Source organism: Carex rostrata, chromosome 7, assembly GCF_964058835.1.
Source record: "Carex rostrata chromosome 7, lpCarRost1.2, whole genome shotgun sequence".
Classification (NCBI taxonomy): domain Eukaryota; kingdom Viridiplantae; phylum Streptophyta; class Magnoliopsida; order Poales; family Cyperaceae; genus Carex; species Carex rostrata.
This window is the reverse complement of record NC_135924.1, coordinates 140,141-161,435: the sequence shown is the minus strand read 5'-3', so window position 1 is coordinate 161,435 and position 21,295 is coordinate 140,141. Positions and strand designations below refer to the sequence as shown.

The 21,295-nt window shown below is 30.3% G+C and overlaps 1 protein-coding gene across 1 annotated transcript; it reads right to left on the bottom strand.

Annotated features, from left to right (window-relative positions):
• Window positions 1-1,268: 1,268 nt before the first annotated feature.
• On the bottom strand, window positions 1,269-3,091 carry LOC144556890 (uncharacterized). The gene is made up of 4 exons (XM_078305381.1): window positions 3,038-3,091; window positions 2,486-2,731; window positions 2,178-2,288; window positions 1,269-1,787 (listed from the first exon to the last, which is right to left on the bottom strand). The coding sequence occupies exons 2-4, from the start codon at window positions 2,684-2,686 to the stop codon at window positions 1,641-1,643; spliced, it is 459 nt and encodes a 152-aa protein (XP_078161507.1). The 5' UTR covers window positions 2,687-2,731; window positions 3,038-3,091; the 3' UTR covers window positions 1,269-1,640.
• Window positions 3,092-21,295: the final 18,204 nt, after the last annotated feature.

The following is a 21,295-nucleotide window of genomic DNA, read 5'->3' as shown; positions in this document are numbered from 1 at the left end:
TGATAATTTTTATACCCATCTTAATAAATAGTAAATAAATTCAGAAAAATGTAAAATTTGGTCTCCAAAGATATATTAATATGGAGAACAAGATGAACGGTTCGGATCGGCTGTTTGAACTTTGAAAATAAAAATATATTCATTTTACAAATAGGCCCTTATGTCCATAGAAGCATCACTCTTTTTACTATTAGTAGAAATATAAAATATAATTTTTGAAATAAAAAAACGCTATTTATAATAGCTTTCGCTATAGCTCCGCTATTCGCTAAAGCTTTTTTTTTTGGTCTCCCCGCTACACCGCTATAAACGCTATTTAGAAGCTTGATAAAAACCCATCGTTGCCTTTTATCATTTATATAATTTTAAATATTTTGCTATTTTTTCAAAATAACACACGAAACCGAAAACAAAATGAAATTCAATATTTTTTAGATACTAGTCTATAAATAGTGACCCAACCACATTCTCTCAAAAAAGTTATATATTACTTACAACAATTAACGCCTCGAATTCGCAACCTTAACTTCATTAATTTACAGGTAATTGGTGATCGCATTTGTTATTTCTAATTAGAATAAATTAATTTAATTTTACTTTTTTGTAGGCACAATTATTAACCTTATTGCGAGTGCCGTTTTGGGATTTGTTATACCTGGCGTTATTAGTTATGTGATGACCATAAAAGCTTTTCTCAAAAAAAAAATGAGATGACCAAAAAGGCTCTTTGAATTTTATGAAATTTCTTCACCAATATCTCTCAATATCTCCCGTTCAAAAGGAAAGACAGAAATTAAAATTCTCCCTATTTTGTTAATATGGATGCAATCTTTTTTTTTTCTTTATATAATTTCTTCTTTAAACAAGTGTTCTTGTATTAATTAAGCATGTTTACTTTACTCTCGCTTGTGTCTTTTTTTTCTTATATTGTTGTTAACAAAAACAATCCAATCAACCTTTATATTTTATCTCCATGCTATTATTTCGCAACTTTTATTAATTTTCTATTTTTTCACCGATGAGTTTATGGCCTTAAATCCGACAGATGAATCCAGTGTACATCTATTATATACCTTATTTCATACCAAGATGTATCTTGCAATTACTAACATAGGAAGTGGCAACCGAGGATCCGAGCAAAATCACGTATGGTTGTCAGAATTTAACAAAAAAAAATTTCAGAATCTAAATCAATCAAATTTAAGAGATAAAATAGCACAAATTAAGCTCAACCAGCACTAACTATGACTAAAAGGGTGAAGTCAAGAGAGTAGCATCACCATTTTCATCCTCTGCTGTATCATCATCACTGAATACAGCCTTTTTGCCCTTCCTTTTACCAGTTATGTTCTTTTCTCCCTTTTGTTTGCCCTTTTCACCCTTCTCTTGGTTTTCATCTTTCTTCATTTCAAGAAAGGAGGACAGCTGAACAGGCTCTCCCAGGCAAGGGAATAGACCTTTTTAGCACTGGCATATGCTTGTGCAGCACTAGAGTGCACACAACAGGGGCCGTAAAACCGACCTTCTTTGTCAAAGCTGATTGGGGTGGTCATAATGCAGCTCTCATGCACAGTTATTCCACAGCCTTTTCTGGAACAAGTCAACAATTGACCTCCCTTGTTACATACAATGCACTGGTTCTATTCTGAGAAGGGTATCGGAGAACCCATAAATCTCTCGCAATCACTCACATCATCTCGAAAATCGGCATTGGACCTCAAATTATTATCATTTTCATTTCTCGAGGGTTTAATTGGAATGCTCGTCTCTGGGATAGGTTCTTTAGGCTGTAATAATAGAATAGAAGTATAATTACAGAAATAAGTAGCAAACAGTTGATTATATCATCTATATAACAAAGAAAACACTTCATATGAGCTCCCAAAGATCCCCCCCCCCCACAAAAAAAAAAAAATAGAGATAACAGATAACATAAAAGATCAAATCACCTAAACACCTTCAGAAAATATGATCTGAACCTCTCCTCTCTCATAAATTTTCTAAAGTACCCTAATGAACCTTAACCCGTTGATGATGATAATAAGCACCTTTTGCATAAAATGGAGAAACTCAGTCAGCAAGCAGGGGTACAGGCCATACTGATATTGAAATTAAACAAGTGCTACAAAATGCACGATTTCCCCTTAAAAATAACATCAGAGTGGCATGTAAAGTACCTCTTCGACTGATGTCTTTGACACAGCATCTCTCCTCTTCAGAATAAACTTGTTCATGTCATCACTTAAAGGCTCACTCCTCGCTGCTTCTAAATTAGATACATTTCCTATCTGGCACAATAAATGCATAAATAGAAATAAAAAAAATATATATGCAGCTCTCCTCTTCAAAATGTATGAAGTTTCTTTTACATCAATCTACCAAATAAGCTCGAGTGATCCTGAAATAAGTCCCCCAAGACACTTATTCGGTAATTTTGAGGTGTTCAACTTGAAAAGTAAAAGAAAGAAGAAAAGAAAAATAGTACCACTGTTGTGGGATTATTTTCTTGCAAAGGTTCACTGGTTGTCTTATCAGCATCAAGGGCATTCTGAGAAGACAAGTTTTGTGAGGCATCATTGTGCATAGGCCCTGCCATACCACCCGACCTAGGGCTGGTAATCATCTCCTGTTCATCGTCTACAACATTATCTTTTTGCCTATGACTTGAAGGAGAACCGTTTTCCATTGTGGAATGCAGTTTAGCATTAGGTCCTGAAACAGATTGTTTCAACTAAAATAAAAAGGAAAGAAAAATGAATGAAGCAAGGTTATAGTCAGAAGAAAGATTCATTTTGTCAGCAGAAGGTATTTAGCTGGTACATGATTGAAGAACCTAATCCGGTGGATATGCTGGTCTAGCAATCGATTTGACCTTTTTTAGGTTTTTAATTGCAGAAATGCGTATTACCCCGAACTAATTTAGGTTATTTGGATAGCACTTGTGGTGGTCTGTGGAATCCCAACTTGTCTGTAACCGTGCATTAGGAAAAGGCACCAGTATTTTGCACATAACAGAAAAAACAGCTAAGTTAATTACCAGTTGAATAGAGGGTTTTGGCAATGCTGATTTCTTCTGTGAAATAGAAGAGAAGGGAAGAGAAGAGAAGAGAAGAGAGTTAGATATCTATCTTGAGGAAGTAAAAAGATGATAAATTTATCCTGAGGAAGTAAACAATGAGGAAAAGGAAACCTTTGAGGAGATTGCAGTCGGTGAATTAGGCGCCACTGCTATACTACTACTCACCGACACCCACAGAGATTCTCATCAGAAGACCAAAACACACATTTCTTTTCTTTTATCTTTTATTTATAAAATAAAAAGCATGTGGCGCGAGCGACTATATAGTATAATAGTATATAGCAAGTTGTCATTGTTAGCGTCAAAAACACAAACCAACCAAGATCACAACGGAACGGATTATAAAGCCTACTGCATCCACTACAGTACACTATATATAAGTATAACCAATTTAAACTTATTTTAATAATAAATACACCCATCAATTCATATATGTACCCACTACCCACTATATAAATTACATCTAACTATTATTTTAAAATTAAGTTATAACATGTTAATTATTCTTATTTCTTTCCTCCAATAGCAAGCTATTTTTATCAAGAAAGAGAACGTCAAAGGAGGGGAACAATTTCAGAAACTCATATATAAGAAGATCGTTAATTAAAAAAAAACAAAACAAACAAACAATGTGATGAATCAGAATTAGCTGATATGGTGCGCGAAATCAATTCACTAATTAAACTATAGAGCAGCAATAATGGCGGAAGCCATGAAATTGAAATGATGAACTCAATAAATTAATTGGCAATCATTTTCCTTAATTTTATAGGCTATCATATCATATACGAAAAAAAAAAAAAAGTACTAAAATTATATAATCTACCGTTTACATTACTCAAATGAAATACAGAAGAACATGTGGACATCCATGTCATGTCAGCTAGATCTTAATTAAGCTGAATCGCTCCATTAATTATTTTCCCGTACGTCCTGACGATGTGGGACCTGCGCTGCAGCGATTCGTCTCTCTAATGGGCAACGGATGGATCAAATCAGCAATTTAAATGGGGGAAGGTATAAATAATTATCCCGTCCGAATTAACCATAAGCTAATTCCAGGCTAAAGTTTAACTGCGCTAACCAATAGAAAAAAAATAAAAAAAATAAATGTGACGTTTCAATTAAGCACGTCCGAGCAATGAACAAAAAATGAGAAATTGGCGGACGGGACAATTAATTATAAAATGAGTAACTTTTCAATTGAAAAAATATGTCAAGTCAACATATATATGTCACGGAACAAACAATACAACATGGTCATTGGATTGAATATTTATTAAAAATATCAAAAAGTTCATAATATTTATCTAATTAATTATAACCGTGAATAGTATAATGTATAATTCATTATGTGTAGACAACAAGATTATAATTAATTAAACTGTTACTTAACTATTAAATTTTAAATATTAATTGCTTCTATAATATAACAATCCTAAAGAGATAATATTAATTAGTAGAAGGAAAACATGGCACCAGGCCTATACATCTTTTGTTACCAAGGCATTAATTTAAAATTTTTAACTTATAAAGTTTCAAATTAAAGACCATGCATATATAGTTTAGGCAACTTCAATGCAATCGATCAGTTCACAATTAAAAGACTCAAAACAAATTAGAAAGCCCATTAAATTAAAGACTCAAAACAGACAACAACTTCACTTAAGTTAGAGACAACCATGGTTAATTACTAAGATAACAAATTTAGAAATCCAAAATAAGGACAACCATCTTCAGTCAAACTAGATTACCACTTCACTTCTCACTTATCAATTATTTTTATTAAAAATTTATAATAATGCAATTAAATAATATATTAAATAGATGAAATATTTCTAATAAAATTATTATTAAAATGAGTACAAATAAAATAAGAAAATATTTAAAAAAAGAAAATAAAAAGGAGACAACATTTTAAAACATTTTTAAATAATTAACATTTATAAACAAACAAACATTTAAAATATGTAATTACAAAAAATATTTATTAATTATTAACTTATGGAATATAAATATTTATTCTTACAACTAAATAAAGTGTATTTAAAGAGATGAGATGAATATAATCTAACTTTTATATTTAATAAAATGAATTGTTAGTTGTTGCATTTATTAATTAATTGAATGAAATTGTTAACAAACGTTCTATCTTATATAATGATTCAAACATATCTTATTTTTAGTTGTCAGAATCACTTTGGTCCGAAATTCTAAAAGTTGTTGTGACTTGTTAGAAAAAAAAGAAAAAAAAATTGTTGTCCGGATCAGTGTAAAATTAGTCCCATATGTGTTGTTTAAATAATTTACAACTCGTTATTTATATAACTCATCCGTTGACCCATGATGTGTAAAAAGGATGAGAGGAGAGAGTGTTTCATTTCACGCGGAGTGACAGATGGCAGAGAAGTGAGGAGAGAGAGGAATTGGGAAAAAAAAAATGAGAGAATGATTGGGAACTAAGGAATTTCCTATGAATAAAATTTGACAGCCGAACACCAATTAGAATTATATTCATAGTCATGTCTAATCAAGACCCATTCAAAATCCCATTGAATCCTTCAACGCCGAATTATTCCGATTTCAACTGGAATAACAGGTTTCCGTTATTCTCAAGGAATAACAGCAGATTTATTTCCAAAGAATTCGTATCATCTAAATTAACTCAAAATTTTAGATCCGGACCGTCAAATCTGTTTTAGCACCAATATTGAAGAAGCTTGCGCATTTCATCTTAGACCGAATTAGGTTAGATTCTTATCAGACGGTTAGAATCTAAACTCAAAATTTGAGGTGCTTCAGATGATTCGGACTCAGGCCTTAGCTTGTTAATTATGGACTGAGCTACAGCCGAGCAAGTTGAACCTAGGGCATCCGAGGTAAAATCTCAGCTTGAAATTGTGACAAGCCAGTCCGAACTAGCTCGCGAGCTGACGAGCTGGGTTTGGTTAGATCTTGTTTTAAGAATAAAATAAATTCTAAAAACTTTTTGGATCGAGCTGAACTGAGCTAAACAGTATAAAATGCACACAAGTTCATACAAATTCACAAATTAATGCCTAACCGAGCTAACTCGCAAGATAGCGAGCAAACTAGGCCCCAGTTTGAACTCGTTAATTCTGGACTAAGCTACAGCCAAGCAAGCTGGACTTAGGGCATCCGAGCTAAAGCCTCAGCTTGAAATCGAGATAAGCCAGTCCGAGCTAGCTCGCGAGCAGACGAGCTGGGTCTGGTTGGATTTTATTTTAAGAAGAAAATAAATTCTGAAAACTTTTTGGATCGAGCTGAAACTTTTTGGATCGAGCTAGACAGTATAAAATGCACACAAATTCACAAATTGATGCCTAACCGAGCTAACTCGCGAGATGACGAACAAGCTAGGCCTCAGCTTGAACTCGTTAATTTTGAATCGAGCTAGTGGCGAGCTGGCTCATTAATAGGTCCGTCTAGTAACGAGCGGGTTGTTAGAGAGCGAGTCAGGTATAAGTCCCGATCGAGCCACCAGTACAATTACAAATATAGTTATTACAATAAATATATTTTTTAAGTATAATTTAATATGCATAAAACTTCCAGCAAAACATTTTTAAATATGTCTAATAATACTTGCAACACGTGCCGACCATAAATCTGTAATTTGTAGAATCCTATCTATTTTCATACTTTTATTTTTTATTGAAAGAATCTTATTCTTTATACTTCTGGTTTCTTATGTTAATATTTTAAAATACTTATTAGAGGTGTCTACTTTTTTAGTAATTTTAGTATATTTTTGTTAGTTATTTGAATTTATTTAAGCAGATACACAAATCTGTCTCAATTAAAAATGGACATAAATACGATTGACTGATTATAACATTATTTGATTTATAACTTGTTCTATTCATCTATATATTGTTCTTGACTACGGAATCTTGAATATAAATTTATTTAATTGTTAATTCTTTAACATTAATTAATTTAATTTAATTTTGTTAATTCGTAACTATATAAGACTTAATTACATTAAATAGTTTTCTCCAATTTTGTTTTGGGGTTGATCTATCATCTGGAAGGAGAAGAAAGAAAAATGGGGATGTGTTTTGGGTGTGGGATGCCCTTGTCAGAGAGAAGAGGGACTGAGTGCCGCTGGTACTCGAGAGAGAGAGAGGAAGGAATGGGGGAGAGAAAAATGACATGGGATTCGTGTGGCAATTCGTGTGGCTGAGTATTTCATTTCTTATAAATTCAAAGTATAAATTTCATTTAAACTCCAAGTTTCAATTTTTCATTTTAAATGAGGGTTCAAATGCATCATAATTTTTATGTTCCAATAAGTTTCACATCTTTTATCTTCGTTTTCAAAGTCCGAACAGTCAATCCGAACCGCTCAACATAATCTTCATAATAAAATATGCTTTGAGACCAAATTTTATATTTATTAAATTATTCTTCATTTTGATTTGCTCAATTAAAATTTATATTTATTAAATTTTATTGAATTAAAATCAATTGAACTTGAACGAGTATTGTCATGTTTTCACAATTTTTCACATGTTACACTTGACAATAGAAAAATTTATAAATTTTTTAAGATTGTTTGGCAATATTAATAGGTAAAAATATTAATAGTTAAAAATGTAAGTCATATTTGAAATTAAGCTAAAAATTGGGTAGTTTGAGAGTGAAAACGGAGCGAATTTGGAGCAGACAATGTCAATACCAAATTAAGTCGTATCCACTTCTCAATTTATAGGTACAAATACAAGTATCATATGTCAAAATTTAAAACTAAACTTGCCTTAAACAAATACAGATACAGAGCTATTAATTCACAAATACATATACGAAACGAATAACTATCAGATAATTAAGTTAGCATGACAATATATATTAACTCTAAGAATAATAACATATATATTAATCAAATGCTTTAGCATTAATATTGTAAATATTTTTACTCTAGTAACCAAGAATAATAAAAGCATTAATGTTTGATCACGGATGTAGCATTAATTTCATAGTAATAACCATAGTAACAAAAGTTAATTTTTTGGGGAAGTATATTTGAATTTAAAAAAAAAAAAAAAACGTTTTTTAAAAAAGAAATTTGAATTTGGGCCCGGGCACGGGTAAAGGGTAGGCGGGTACGGTACCTGGGCACGGGTAGGCGAGTAGGCGGATAAGGGTACGCGGGTTCGGTCCGGGTGGGGGGTTCGGCGGGTAGACAGTCCGGTCCAGGCGGGTACGGGTTTTTAACGGTCCTGGTAATCACGGGTTATTTTTCAAAAAACCGATCCCGGCCCATTTTAACCCCACCCGAATTACCTGTGTACCCTTCCAAATCCGGGCACGGGTCCGTCCAGTCGGGTACAGGTCATGGATGGACCAGTCCAGATTCGAACCCCGGGAGTAATTGCAAAACACTAGTTGCTACCTACAAATTCTCGACAAAAAACTCAGAAGGAAAATTATTCATCTTATTGTTGAATTCAACACATAAGTGATTTTTTAATCTTTTAATTTCTAAAATTCGAAAATTAAAATCATTGGATTGTATGTTTTTTTCTAGCATTTGTGAGTGAATTGTGTGTGTCTACTTCCTATGGACTTGTAGTTATATATACAAATAAAAAGTTTCAATGGAACATTCACCACTACAAAAAAAACACATTCGGTAGGAGTACCAGGGTTTAGATTTTAGAGATGATGGATATCCTCCCTCCAAAAATAAAATCTCTTTTTTAATTTCTTGTTGAGGACAAAAATGTGGATCGAATTCTAAGGTATAATATAATATAATATAATATAATATAGAGGATGGATATAGATCCCCTACTCCCCTAGTCTTCTTACATTAGAAAGGTAAAATCCGCACTTGACACGATGTTAGTCTCGCGCTTCGTCCATGATAAATAACAATTAAGTCATATTTATATTTGAGAATTATTTTTACTTTATGTGCTACATATATATATATATATATTATATTTTTTTTTTGGATTTTAAGAATTGAGCAGGGTCAAACTTTGAAATCGTCTATCGCAGGAGTTGTGTGCGCGTCCAAATAATCAAACCAAAACAACGTGTTAGGAGTCATCATAAGTTTCCAGATATTGTTTGCTTGGAAGAAAGAAGACGAGAGTTTAGATAATGGAAATTAAGTACATTCTCTTTTTACTCTCCCAAATCTAATTTTTTTTTTGGTAATAATATATTTTGATTTTTAGAAACTTTTATAATAATATTTTAAATTTTAACAACTTAATTTGTATTTTATTTTGTGAACGGATGCATTCAATACATTGTAAGTTTGTTTTTTGTATTTTTACAAAATATATTTACCTATGTAAATATATTAGTCAATCAAATAATTAATGAATGTGTTAAAATAAAAATATATTACAAAGTCGTTAAAATTTTCTAATAAAATATTATTGTTACAAGTTGTTGAACTAAAGTAGACAAAAAAATAAAATAATAATAATAAACAGAAACTATATCTCCGAGACTTCAAAAGTAAAATTTTTATCTTCTAGCAAATCGATCGAATTATCTTTTTATTTTAAGAGAGATGAGCAACCTAGCTACATGTACAGAAAGATGGAAAAATTAATTTGAGCATGTGATAAATAAATGAACAAATCAATAAAAATGCAAGTAACATGAAGGTCATAGTTTCAACAAACGAAGCCCCTGCGTCACACTCTCAATTATTCATTTCATGTTGCGGAGCTCAAGAAATTAAATATGATTTCTGCTGATTTCTGTTTCCCAATGTTTTCACTGGTAAATATGTGCCTTGCGCTTGGGAATATGGCTACTTAATTAATTAGTAGTTAATGTTAATAAAAAACAATAATCAACATATATGTTCATCAATTATTTGAGAAGATACAAAGCTTATGTAATTATTTTTATGGAGAAGTTAGAAGAGACTCGATATTTTTTTGTAGCACCTAGTTAGATCCACGGAACCATTGTTCCATGCAATGGATAAATTTGTTTTCTATCTCTACCGAACATTTGTTTCAATGAAGTTATTTTTTGTAAATAACATTTTTCCTTTCATTTGAAGAATTTTGTTTAATTATATTTAAAAAACAATCAGAAGATGCATATAAACATGTTATAAATATTTATTATTTTCATCGACTACAAAATCGACATGAAAACTCGTGCAATTTGATCAAACTTTTAAATTAAATTTATGCGTTTCTCAGTATCAAAAAATAAATGTATCCCCAAAGACATCAATAATAAATTAATAATAACATAATACATGATTGTTATGTTATTATTACTTTATGACTTGAAATATGATCCGTATAGATTAAATACCTATTTGTCCTCGCAACACAATATAGATGTACATTGAAAGTATGTGACTATGTATTAATCTTCAATAATTATTATATCATTTTGAATTGTCTCAAATAAGTTAATATAAGTTACGTACCATATGACTCTAACTCGAAATGTATATGAAATTGATTAAAAGCATGAAATACTATACACAACATGTCGTAAATTCAATTTTTGATACTTGATGAACTTGAAGATTATTTGTCAATTTTTTAACATTAGAATTCAAAATACAACTAAAAAAATTTAAGAAGACGAACACGCTCCAATATGCTTTTGAGACATTCTAGTATCATTGTTTGCATATATATTTGATGCGTTATTTGGCACTAGAACAAATAAAATTATGAGCGAGTAATTGATACATTGCTGATGAGCACATGTTAGTTTTTAAGATTGTATAAGTTGGAACATAAATATTGATAAAAATAATCGAATAGTAGCATGCAACTTGTTCCATAGCATGATCACTATCGCAGTATATATATATATATATATATGAGGAGGGATCAAGTTACAACAATTTTTGAGTTACAACAAGTTACAACAAGCATTTTCTATATTTTCAAAGTTCAAATCGTCGATCCAAACTGTTAGATGTGATATCTACAATAAAATGTGCTTGGAGACCAAATTTTACATTTTTTAGAATTTTTTTACTATTTATTAAGATGGGTACAAAATTCAATGGTCTGAATTTGACTAGTTTTTATACCCACTTAATAAATAGTAAAAAAATTCCAAAAAATATAAAATTTGGTCTCCAAGCACATTTTATTGTAGAGATCACATCTAATGGTTTGGATCGACGATTTGGACTTTGAAAATGTAGAAAATGCTTGTTGTAACTTGATCCCTCCTTTATATATATATATATATATATAGATAGATAGGACTTGGCTATGGTGCTATGGGTTGCATAGAGGCCTCCCGTGCTACGGCTCAATATTCGACTTTTTAAAATTCAAACGGTCGATCCGAACTATTCATCTTGTTCTCCATATTAATATGTGTTTGGAGATCAAATTTTACATTTTTTGGAAATTTTTTATTATTTTTTTTAGATTTATTGAAAATCGCTGTTTTTCAGACAAATATGGACCATAAAAAACAGCGATATTCAATAAATCTTAATATTTTGGAAAGATCCTTTGTATATCTAGTACATATATCAAATGAACATTATATATATAGATGGAAATATTATTTCCTTGTATATTAATTGATAATACAAATAATATACGCTGGTATATATACACACATATATATAAAATAAAATTTATTATGCGACAACAATATATTTTAGAAATTATGTCTGTTGTATGAATCAACAATTCAATTACAACTAGGCATTGCACATATAATTTCTGAAAATATGAAATCAAGTTATAATTTATTTATACGTTCAATATTATTAATTTGTATTTTATGATTATTTATATATAAAATGTTTATCGAAATAAAATCAACGTGACAGAATGTTACATCCTCCCCTCTTGAAATCCTTGTCCAGTCTCCTGAACAAGATTCTCTTCATATCTCTCGTACAACTCAAGATGCTTTTCTTACCTTGAGCCCTTCAACGTCCCAGTAGCATCATGGATTGAACATCGATCATTCCCTTCAAATTTGTATAAGAACATGTCGAATTGTCCATGTCGGATTGTCGTAATCGTGAACATGTTTTACTTTTATGTTTAGAATTGGTAACAGGGAAACTGGGAAAATATGAAAGTTATGAGAACGAGGGGGCAACATTAATTCATGAGGCCACTGTGGTTTATTTTTCAAGATTTGAAATGGAAATATATAAAATTCATAATTTAGAAAAAGAGCAAAAATAGAGGTTTAGAAAAAAAATAATAACTCGCTGCATGCATGTAGTCAATCAATATTAAAAGGAATTTTCATGCTTACTTGGAAAAATACATATGCTTTCCTTTTTGGTATTAAGGGGAGTATCCAAATAAATGAATAATGATAATTAATCAATTCCAACGCGTGAATAGTTCTTACTTTAAATGCAAACCAATTAATTCTGTTAATTGAGTTCCACAATTCTCTCTTCAAATATATCAATTCTACTATTTTATTATTCTTATTTTTAAATACTAATAACTATATTGGTTTAGAAACTCTTCGTTTTTTTAAAAAAAGAGACATACTAGTCTTATCAGTATAAATAAAATACGTTACAAAAAAACACAGTCTTTATTATATTATGAAACATCTTGTAATCATAATTAACATTGACTTGATATTTTTCGAGACATGGCAAAATGTTACATCCTTCCACCCTTAAAAAGAATTTTGTCCTCAAAATTCAAATACTAACTTCTAATTACTTTTATACGTTAGAAATATAATTAATCAATAAGTGTTACAGTTGCAATGCACATACACTATACTTAGGGGTGAAAATGGAGAGGATACGGAGCGGATAATGCTGATACCATATCCATATCCTTCGGATAATGAGCGGATACGGATAGTAAACGGATATCAAAATTCAAAACCAAATCCGCCTTAAACGGATACGGATACGGAACGGATAGTCCACGGATACGGATTCGAATACGGAAATAAGACGAATAATCATCGGATAATTGAGTCATGTGAACTTTAAAATACAATACTAATTAACAAAATTTAAAATGTTTTTGTAATGCAGCAAAAAAATCAATAAAAAAAATATGCCTTATAGGAATAAAGTGTACCGGAAGAAAGCTGCATGAAATATTAGTAAAAAAAAATTAAAATTGGGATGAGGATTGACCGATTGAGTCGATTGACTCAATAGCTGTTATATTACGCAAAAAAAGAAAAAAAAAACAAATTGAAATTTGAGATGGGGAGCTGATCAGGCCCATCAATTTTGTCCGGTCCAACTATATTCAAATATTAGAAGAAGAAAATGGCTGTCCGGATAGGATGTGTTCAATAGTCCCACAACAGACGAAGATAAACAATGAGGGTAGTATATAACTCCTTAGGTCGGGTCACAGCAAATTTGGAGAGAAGCGCTGTAGAGATTAGAGAGGCGTTGATAATACGGGTTCCAACTTAAATCCGTTTAGGCTCTATTAACACCCTTAGAAAACGGGTTCCGGATAGATCTGGATATCCACTCCGTTTAGAAAACGGTTTAGACATCCCTGTACTGGTTATCCTATAAATATCCGGATCCGTATCCGTTTGATTCGGATTCGGAACGGATATCCTTTACACCCCTAACTAACTATACTGGTCTATAAATTAAGGATCCTCCATCTAAATATCAAATTTGTGACAATTCATAGAGATAATGTTCTTTGTTAGTAAATCAAAGAGTAATTATCAATATATATACAATCTAATATAACAAAATATTACTAATAACGAAAATAATAATAATAACTATATATAACGATGATGATGTATTGCCTATATGATCGTATTCCTTTTTACTATTTTATTTTGTTTTATTTTGAGTTCCAATAATAATACAGGCTGAATCTCATCTATGTAGAATAAAAATATATAACTTCACTTATATAATAAACTATTTTATTTCTTTTAATTTTCAGAAATTTAGAACAACTCAAAATTTCAATTTTAAAATGAACGAGCGAATGTAAATTAATAATTTTGCTAGCATAACGTTATGACAACAATTAAATGAAAAAAAAATCTTTATATTTATAAAATTACCATACATCTCTAGTATATATAAATGAAAATATATACATTAATTGCTAGTGTACATGTTTGAAGACAAAATGAGACGAAACACTGTTAAGGGTACCGATCGATCGAATGAAGCAAAATTAAGTTTCTCTTCTCATCACAGAAAAGACAAAATTAAGTACTTAATGCACCAAAACTCTTTACATCCTTGTACATCGCACTCTACCTAGCCTGCTATAGTTACCGCTAGGGGTGATTAATGAGCGAGCATGAGCGAGTTAGGGTATGCTCATGCTCGCTCATTAAGTAAATGAGCGAGTTGTTAATGAGCGAGTTTAAATGAGCGGATAAATGAGCGAGTTGTAAATGAGCGAGCTTTTAATGAGCGAGTTATGAGCAGCTCACGAGTTATGACTTATGACTCAAAACAAAATTATATAGTGTGCCACGCATAACAAAATTTGTTAAAAGTCATCATAACAAAATCCAACAAATTGTCATAATTCATTTAAATGAGTTATTATGACTATTACTTGTTTTGGGCTTTAGGCGGAGGTTTTGGTTCTGCCAATTTACAAAAAAAAAAATGAATATGAAACTATGAATATTAGTATATTACACAGGATTAAATGTTATATTGTGCTTACTATATTACACAGGATTAAATATGAAACTATGCTCACTATCTATCAATCTTAATGAGGCAAGGTTGATGTTACACATAATTACATAGGATTAAATGTGACAGGGATTAGATGTGGCAAATTCTTAATGAGCGAGTTATGAGCGAGTTGGGTCATGCTCATGCTCGCTCATTAAGTAAATGAGCGAGTTGTTAATGAGCGAGTTTAAATGAGCGGATAAATGAGCGAGTTTAGACGAGCTTTTAATGAGCGAGTTATGAGCGGCTCACGAGTTATGAGCGATTTACTCACCCCTAGTTACCGCTGCGGCGCTGCCTAGGGCCTACGGCCTACGGGCTATTCTCAAAAACAAAGTTACTAACCGACCCTCTCGGCCTCTCATCTCATCAATCATCATTCTAAAAAAAATATCTAAAGCCTTTTTTTTTTAACTTGCTACGTCATTGAGGAATATTGAGGTATTTCAATATATATTAATTAATTTCATCTAATCAAGCCTTATTACAAGAGGTCCAGTGCCACGGCCAACTGGTTAATTTGCATCTAATCATTTAATTTATTCTTTTATTCTTTTAACAAATTATTGCTCTCTTAAATTTTTATGCAATATATGTTGCAACATATATATATAATACCGATTGCAAACGAGATAGTAATTAAGAAAATATACAAAATGTAATAAACTCATTAATGCATTTGAGGTACAATAATAATGTAATATTGTTAATCTCCACCGCAACAATTAGATGGTCTGCTTAATTACTAGTTTATATATATGTGCATAATTAGTTTCTAGTTGTGCCGACGAGGTATTCAGCGAATTGCTTGCTATAATAAATCCTTCATCCAGATCAAACAAATCTATGAAGAAATTAAGAAGATGATATATCTTGATCCTCCAAATAATTTTAAGTTGATGGAATGAAATTGTGTGCGCTTTTTGCAGACTTGAGAGAAGATGAACAAATTTGAAAAAAATTAAGTGAAAAAGGTTAATTATTTCCATCAACCAACGGAACGGATGGTTCATTAATTTAATTATGTGTAGAAAATTACTACTACTACTAAAGAAGTTTTGGTGTAAGACTTCACATTACGATTGAATTGAATGAATGAGAGATGAATATTATATATTTAAAAGCTGGAAGCATGAATAAAAAATAAAATTGTTAAAAAGGGAAAGCAAAAACAGTTAGCTAGGAAGAAAGCCTCGTTCTTTTAAAGTAGACATATATATAATTGAGATGAACAAGAATAAATTAAATGGGAGGTGGATGTACTCCTCTGGTGTTATTCTTGACTGTGTGTATCGATCGCGATATATATATATTTCTTCTTGAACAGGCACGTGAAATGTTGATTAAATAATTAAAACTAGAATTGCAATGAGAGTTGCTTGCTTAAAAGCTGTTCATATATGATCAATCGATATAATTAAAACTAGAGTTGGAGCACATATTAATTAGGATACATCATGTTAAATAACGGGAAAAAGGTAAAGTCTCCAACTCTGTTAATTTATTCCTCGCTGGATTAATCTTTGAACCCACTATTTTTAATTAGGAGGGTTATTATTCCTAATCAATATCTACTTTTCTGTGAGTCTTAAGTTCGGATTGACCAATCATCCCGTCTTCATTTGGAATTGGATCAGTACGACGAATATCGAATCAATATCATTCATTTTCTGTATTGAATGGTCTCTTATTTGTTTTATTCGAATACCGTAGAGAGGATAGAGATTAATCAAATTGTCAAAATCAAGAGAGATCGAGTGCCGCCCAGCTATAAGTTAAAACATAAGGTTGTCCAGTCATAAATTATAATTCTAGCTCTCAATTTTAAAATTCTAGACGACTTTCATCTCTCGCTTTCGGCGACTACGATTACTCTTCTTTATCGTAAAAAGATTTGTAAAAGATTCAAAAATTAAGTTCGTAAAAAATTTGATTCAAAATTAATTCAAACTAAACTTAGTTTGAAATTAATTGAAACTAAATTCAAACTAAAATAATTTCGATTCGGTTCGATTCGATTCATTTGCAGCTCTATCAGAGAGCAATAAATTGTCACTCTATCAATAAAAAAAGAACATAAGATTTTGTTTTTTATGCACAGCTCTTTTCTGAACGACTAATGTCAGAGGTATAGTATTCTTCTTTTCTTTTTCTTTTTTTTGCGCTCAAACAACATACACAACAGCTAGGGGAGTAAATGGATAGAATATTATCCGATTTCATTTGAATTCGAATCGAGAAAATTATCTAAATTATCTGATTCGTATCTGTATTCAAAACTATTCGTATCCGTATTTGAAAAATTATAACGAATAAAGATACGATAAGACTTTTAACTATCCGTATCCGACCGTTTGCACTTTTAGACCACAATAAATGTGCTATATGTTCTAAAATTGATTTGTTAAATTACATATTGTACCAATAATTTATTAAATTGCATATATGTATATATTTTGATGAACAATATAACACTATGACATAGTTAGTGATTAATATTTTAATAATATAATAGATGTTTTGTAACCAACAAACTAATTATGAAAAATATCCGTATTCTTGATCCGTATCCATAATATTTAATATCCGATCCGTATCCGTATCAGAAAAATTATAACGGATACGGTTAGACCACTATCCGATCCGTATCCAACCGTTTACATCCCTAACAACAACACACATGCTAAAAAGTACACTAAAACCGGTCAAATATCTCCAACAAAAAATCAAACAAAAATAACCGGTATCTCACCGATTCCTTTCTTTGAAACTGGGTAGAATCTCACCGGTTCCAATTCTTGAACCGGTGAAAAATTAACCGAAAAGTAGCTCTAAAATCGGTGAGAATTTAATCAGCTTGGACATTTTTTTAAATTCTCCACAAAAATGGATAGAATTTGATTTTTTTTTATATTTAATAAAATTTTCGGCTACAAATGGGTATATCTGCATAGGTATAAGATATCTAATATCACTAAAGCCCAGAAGTCAAAGAGTATTGATCAATGCAGATGTGCAGTGCTTGTCTTACAAAAATAACAGATCTTGAAATCATCTCTACGAAAGACGATAACGTTAAAAATGAAGCTACAATACATTTTTTTTTCTTTTTTACACTATAAGTATCGGTCACTGTAAGATTCATACAACTCCAGTCTAAAAATTTTCCCTAGAAATTGGTGCATAAAATTCGAGGTTTAAAAAAAAGAAGTTTCAAGAAACGAACTTTTTGGAAAACAACTTGTATTGTATTTATGCAGCACTGCTATTTTTGTTTTTTAAAGTTTTATTGTTGTCAATCGTAATGGGAATATTTGGCCTAATGTATATAGATATTCTCTTTGTAAGTTTTAATGGAGCCAAATAAAATATATAATATACTTATTAAAAATCTTTTGATGTAGTATTTGTATATAAAAAAAAATTGTTACACAAGTCATTAATATTTTTTTTAATGAACCAGTAACTTCAGTAATGGTTATACTTTTGCATATTTATTTTTTAAATAATCTTCTATGCATGTTATGCCATCATAACTAAATTTTGTTGTAACTAAAGTGAAAATAGGATCTATTTTTTTATGTCGTTCATAGCCAAATATTTTTGTGAACAATGAAAAGTATGTCAATATCATCACTTTTAGTACGCATGCTATATACTATACTATATACTTAGGATGTTGGATTTGTTATTTTATTTTATTCTGACAATTGTTAAGATTGTCAAATTAAACAATTTTTAGTGAATACTGAAGTAGTCCATATATACATAATGTCATAACTAGACGTGGCAACAACAAGAAGACATGTTAGATCATATCATATGATATCAGTTTGACTTTAGATTCTTGTTGGGTTTTTAATCATATGCATCTTGACTGGACTGGATAGAATTTCAAGTCATCATGCTTGGGATTATATTTGGATGTGAGTTATTTACTATGTTGCATGAATACGGATACAGGTATCGTATTGGATACGATACGGATACGGTGATACGGTAAATTTAAAAAATCTTGGATACGATACGCTTATTAAATATAATATTTTTTATTATTTTAATTATATTATTAATCTAACACTTAATAAATATCAAAAATATTAGATGGGGATCATATAGTATCTCAAATACCATGACACTTTGTTCTAACAGTAAAATTGACTTGGTGCAGTGGCAAAGTGGTATGTTCCTTCACTAGAGGGCGCGAGTTCAATTCTCGCTTATTGCAAAAAAAAATGATTTTTGACACTAGATCACGTCCTAAGTGGAGTATCCGGATAACATAGGTTATTTATGAGTATTGGATAATTTTTATATTCTAATTTCGTAAAATTTTATTTATTTTTAAACAAAAAAAGTGTTGCATAATAACATTAATAATAAACTTGAAACTAGTTTAAACAAATAGACTTGCTATATAATTGTTTTATCACTAATTAGTTTAGAGAAAACTCACATCTGATCATTCTCATTTATTTATTGACGGTTTGATTATATATTTTTTAGATTTAAATTTTGTAGAAAATTAATTTGTAATCTCATGATTAATAAAATTTAGCCGATTGTTTGTCCGGACTCAAAACCTAAAATCTAAATTCAAAATTTGAGTTACGTCAGATAATCCGGACTCATAGCTAGTAAATTGGAACCGATACAAGATTCTTAGAATAATTTGATTGAGCATAATTTCTTTTTTTGAACGGTTTTATTTTTGGAAAGTGTCAGTTAATTTATTAAATAAATCCGAAAACCATATCTTTATATATAAATTAAATAATTAATATACAACCAAATATCTACAAATATATATCGATCGCACTCAAATAATTTGAGTTACCTCTTTTACAAACTATTTTTTAGTTAAGCTTTTTTATATTCACAGTTAACGAATATAGATAGGTCTATACTTTTTATATTCTAGGCAACAAATATGGTGGGACCTGACAGCTCTGATGGGATCATTCAAACCATTTATTCATATGTCAACAAAAGAGAAGAACAGAGGAGTCTCGAGAATTAATATATGTCTGTTCTTCTCTTTTTGTAGCATACATAATTAATTTATACGTTATTTTGGAATCTCACATATCTATATATGTACATTTATTTTCTTCTACTAGTTCTTGTAATTGTGCACATCTCATTTTGCCTTTGGATTTTCTTCATTAATTTTCTGTATAAATTGCATCACCATTTGATTTTTGAAGCGCCTGTTTAGTGCATGCATTCCATTTGATTTTTGAAGGTGGTTTTTCCTAATATTCTTTTGAAACAAAATTTTCGGTCCTCAATTTTAATTTTATTAAAAATAGAACGTATTGAGTATTGACTAGCTGCATCTAAAAAAATTAAATATTTAGTTTAATTAGGTACTGCTACTGGTAATTAGCACAATACCATTCTCTAGTGTTTCAGAGAAATAATACAATGCTAGAAACAACTGTAATATAGAAAAGGAATTTAATGTGGACAAGACCCATATTTTTCCTCAAAAAAAAAAAACTGTAATATAGAAAAGTGCTTCGTTAAAAATTACAAATACTGACAATGAGCCAATTAGATTTCAAATTAATATGGTAAAAAATTGTGCATCTATGATAAATATTTTCAGGAATAATGGTTGAAATAAAATAATTTGGCTCTTATGATTTTTCTCTCCATCACAGACTAAATTTTTTATCTAAGCTTGTTGGTTGATTGTACGGCCACAAGCATATGTATTTTCTATTACCTAGCTTGCAAGCCCAATTTTTATTTTTCAAGGGTAAAACTTTTAAATCCCCACCCTTAAAAACATTATCAAATATATATTCTCGAAGAGTCTAACTTGTCAAATTTTGTTCAAATAATCAAATTCCTTATATAGTATTCTTGTTTTTTTTTTCTCGACATCAATTGATCGCTGGTTCGATGTTCTTATCAGACCTTTTCAAACCTTTTCAAACCTTTTCTATTTAAGAATGTAAAACACGAATAAGGCATGAAATATTTTAATCCCATCAATTATGAGAAGATTTTTCAAACCTGTGATGAAAATCAGATCAATGGGAGAGATTTTCCATCACAGGTTTGGAAATATATTTTCCATCACAAGTTTGAAAATCTTTTCATAATTGATGAAAAATCTTCTCATAATTGTTCAATGACTCCGAACAGTTCGAATCAACTATTTGAATTTTGAAAAAAAATGTAAAATACAAATAAAGGATGAAAGACATGAGATTTAAAACTTACATAATTATATATATATGATGCTTTAGTTTCGCTACTTGTTTATTTATTATTCTTGAAAAAATATCACTCAAATAAGATGTAAAAAATAAAATTGAACACAGGAGAGGAGAAGAGGAATATCATTTTCATGACAAAAATTACAAACCCATTATTTATTAAATATATTTACAAGTATATTTGATGACAATCATTAATACTAAAAATGCATACAACTTTGTTATTTGCGTAAAATCAATAATTTAGTAGACTTGTCACCGATTTAATACATTATTTGTGAAAATTCTTACTGAAATTAAAAAAAAAACCGAAAA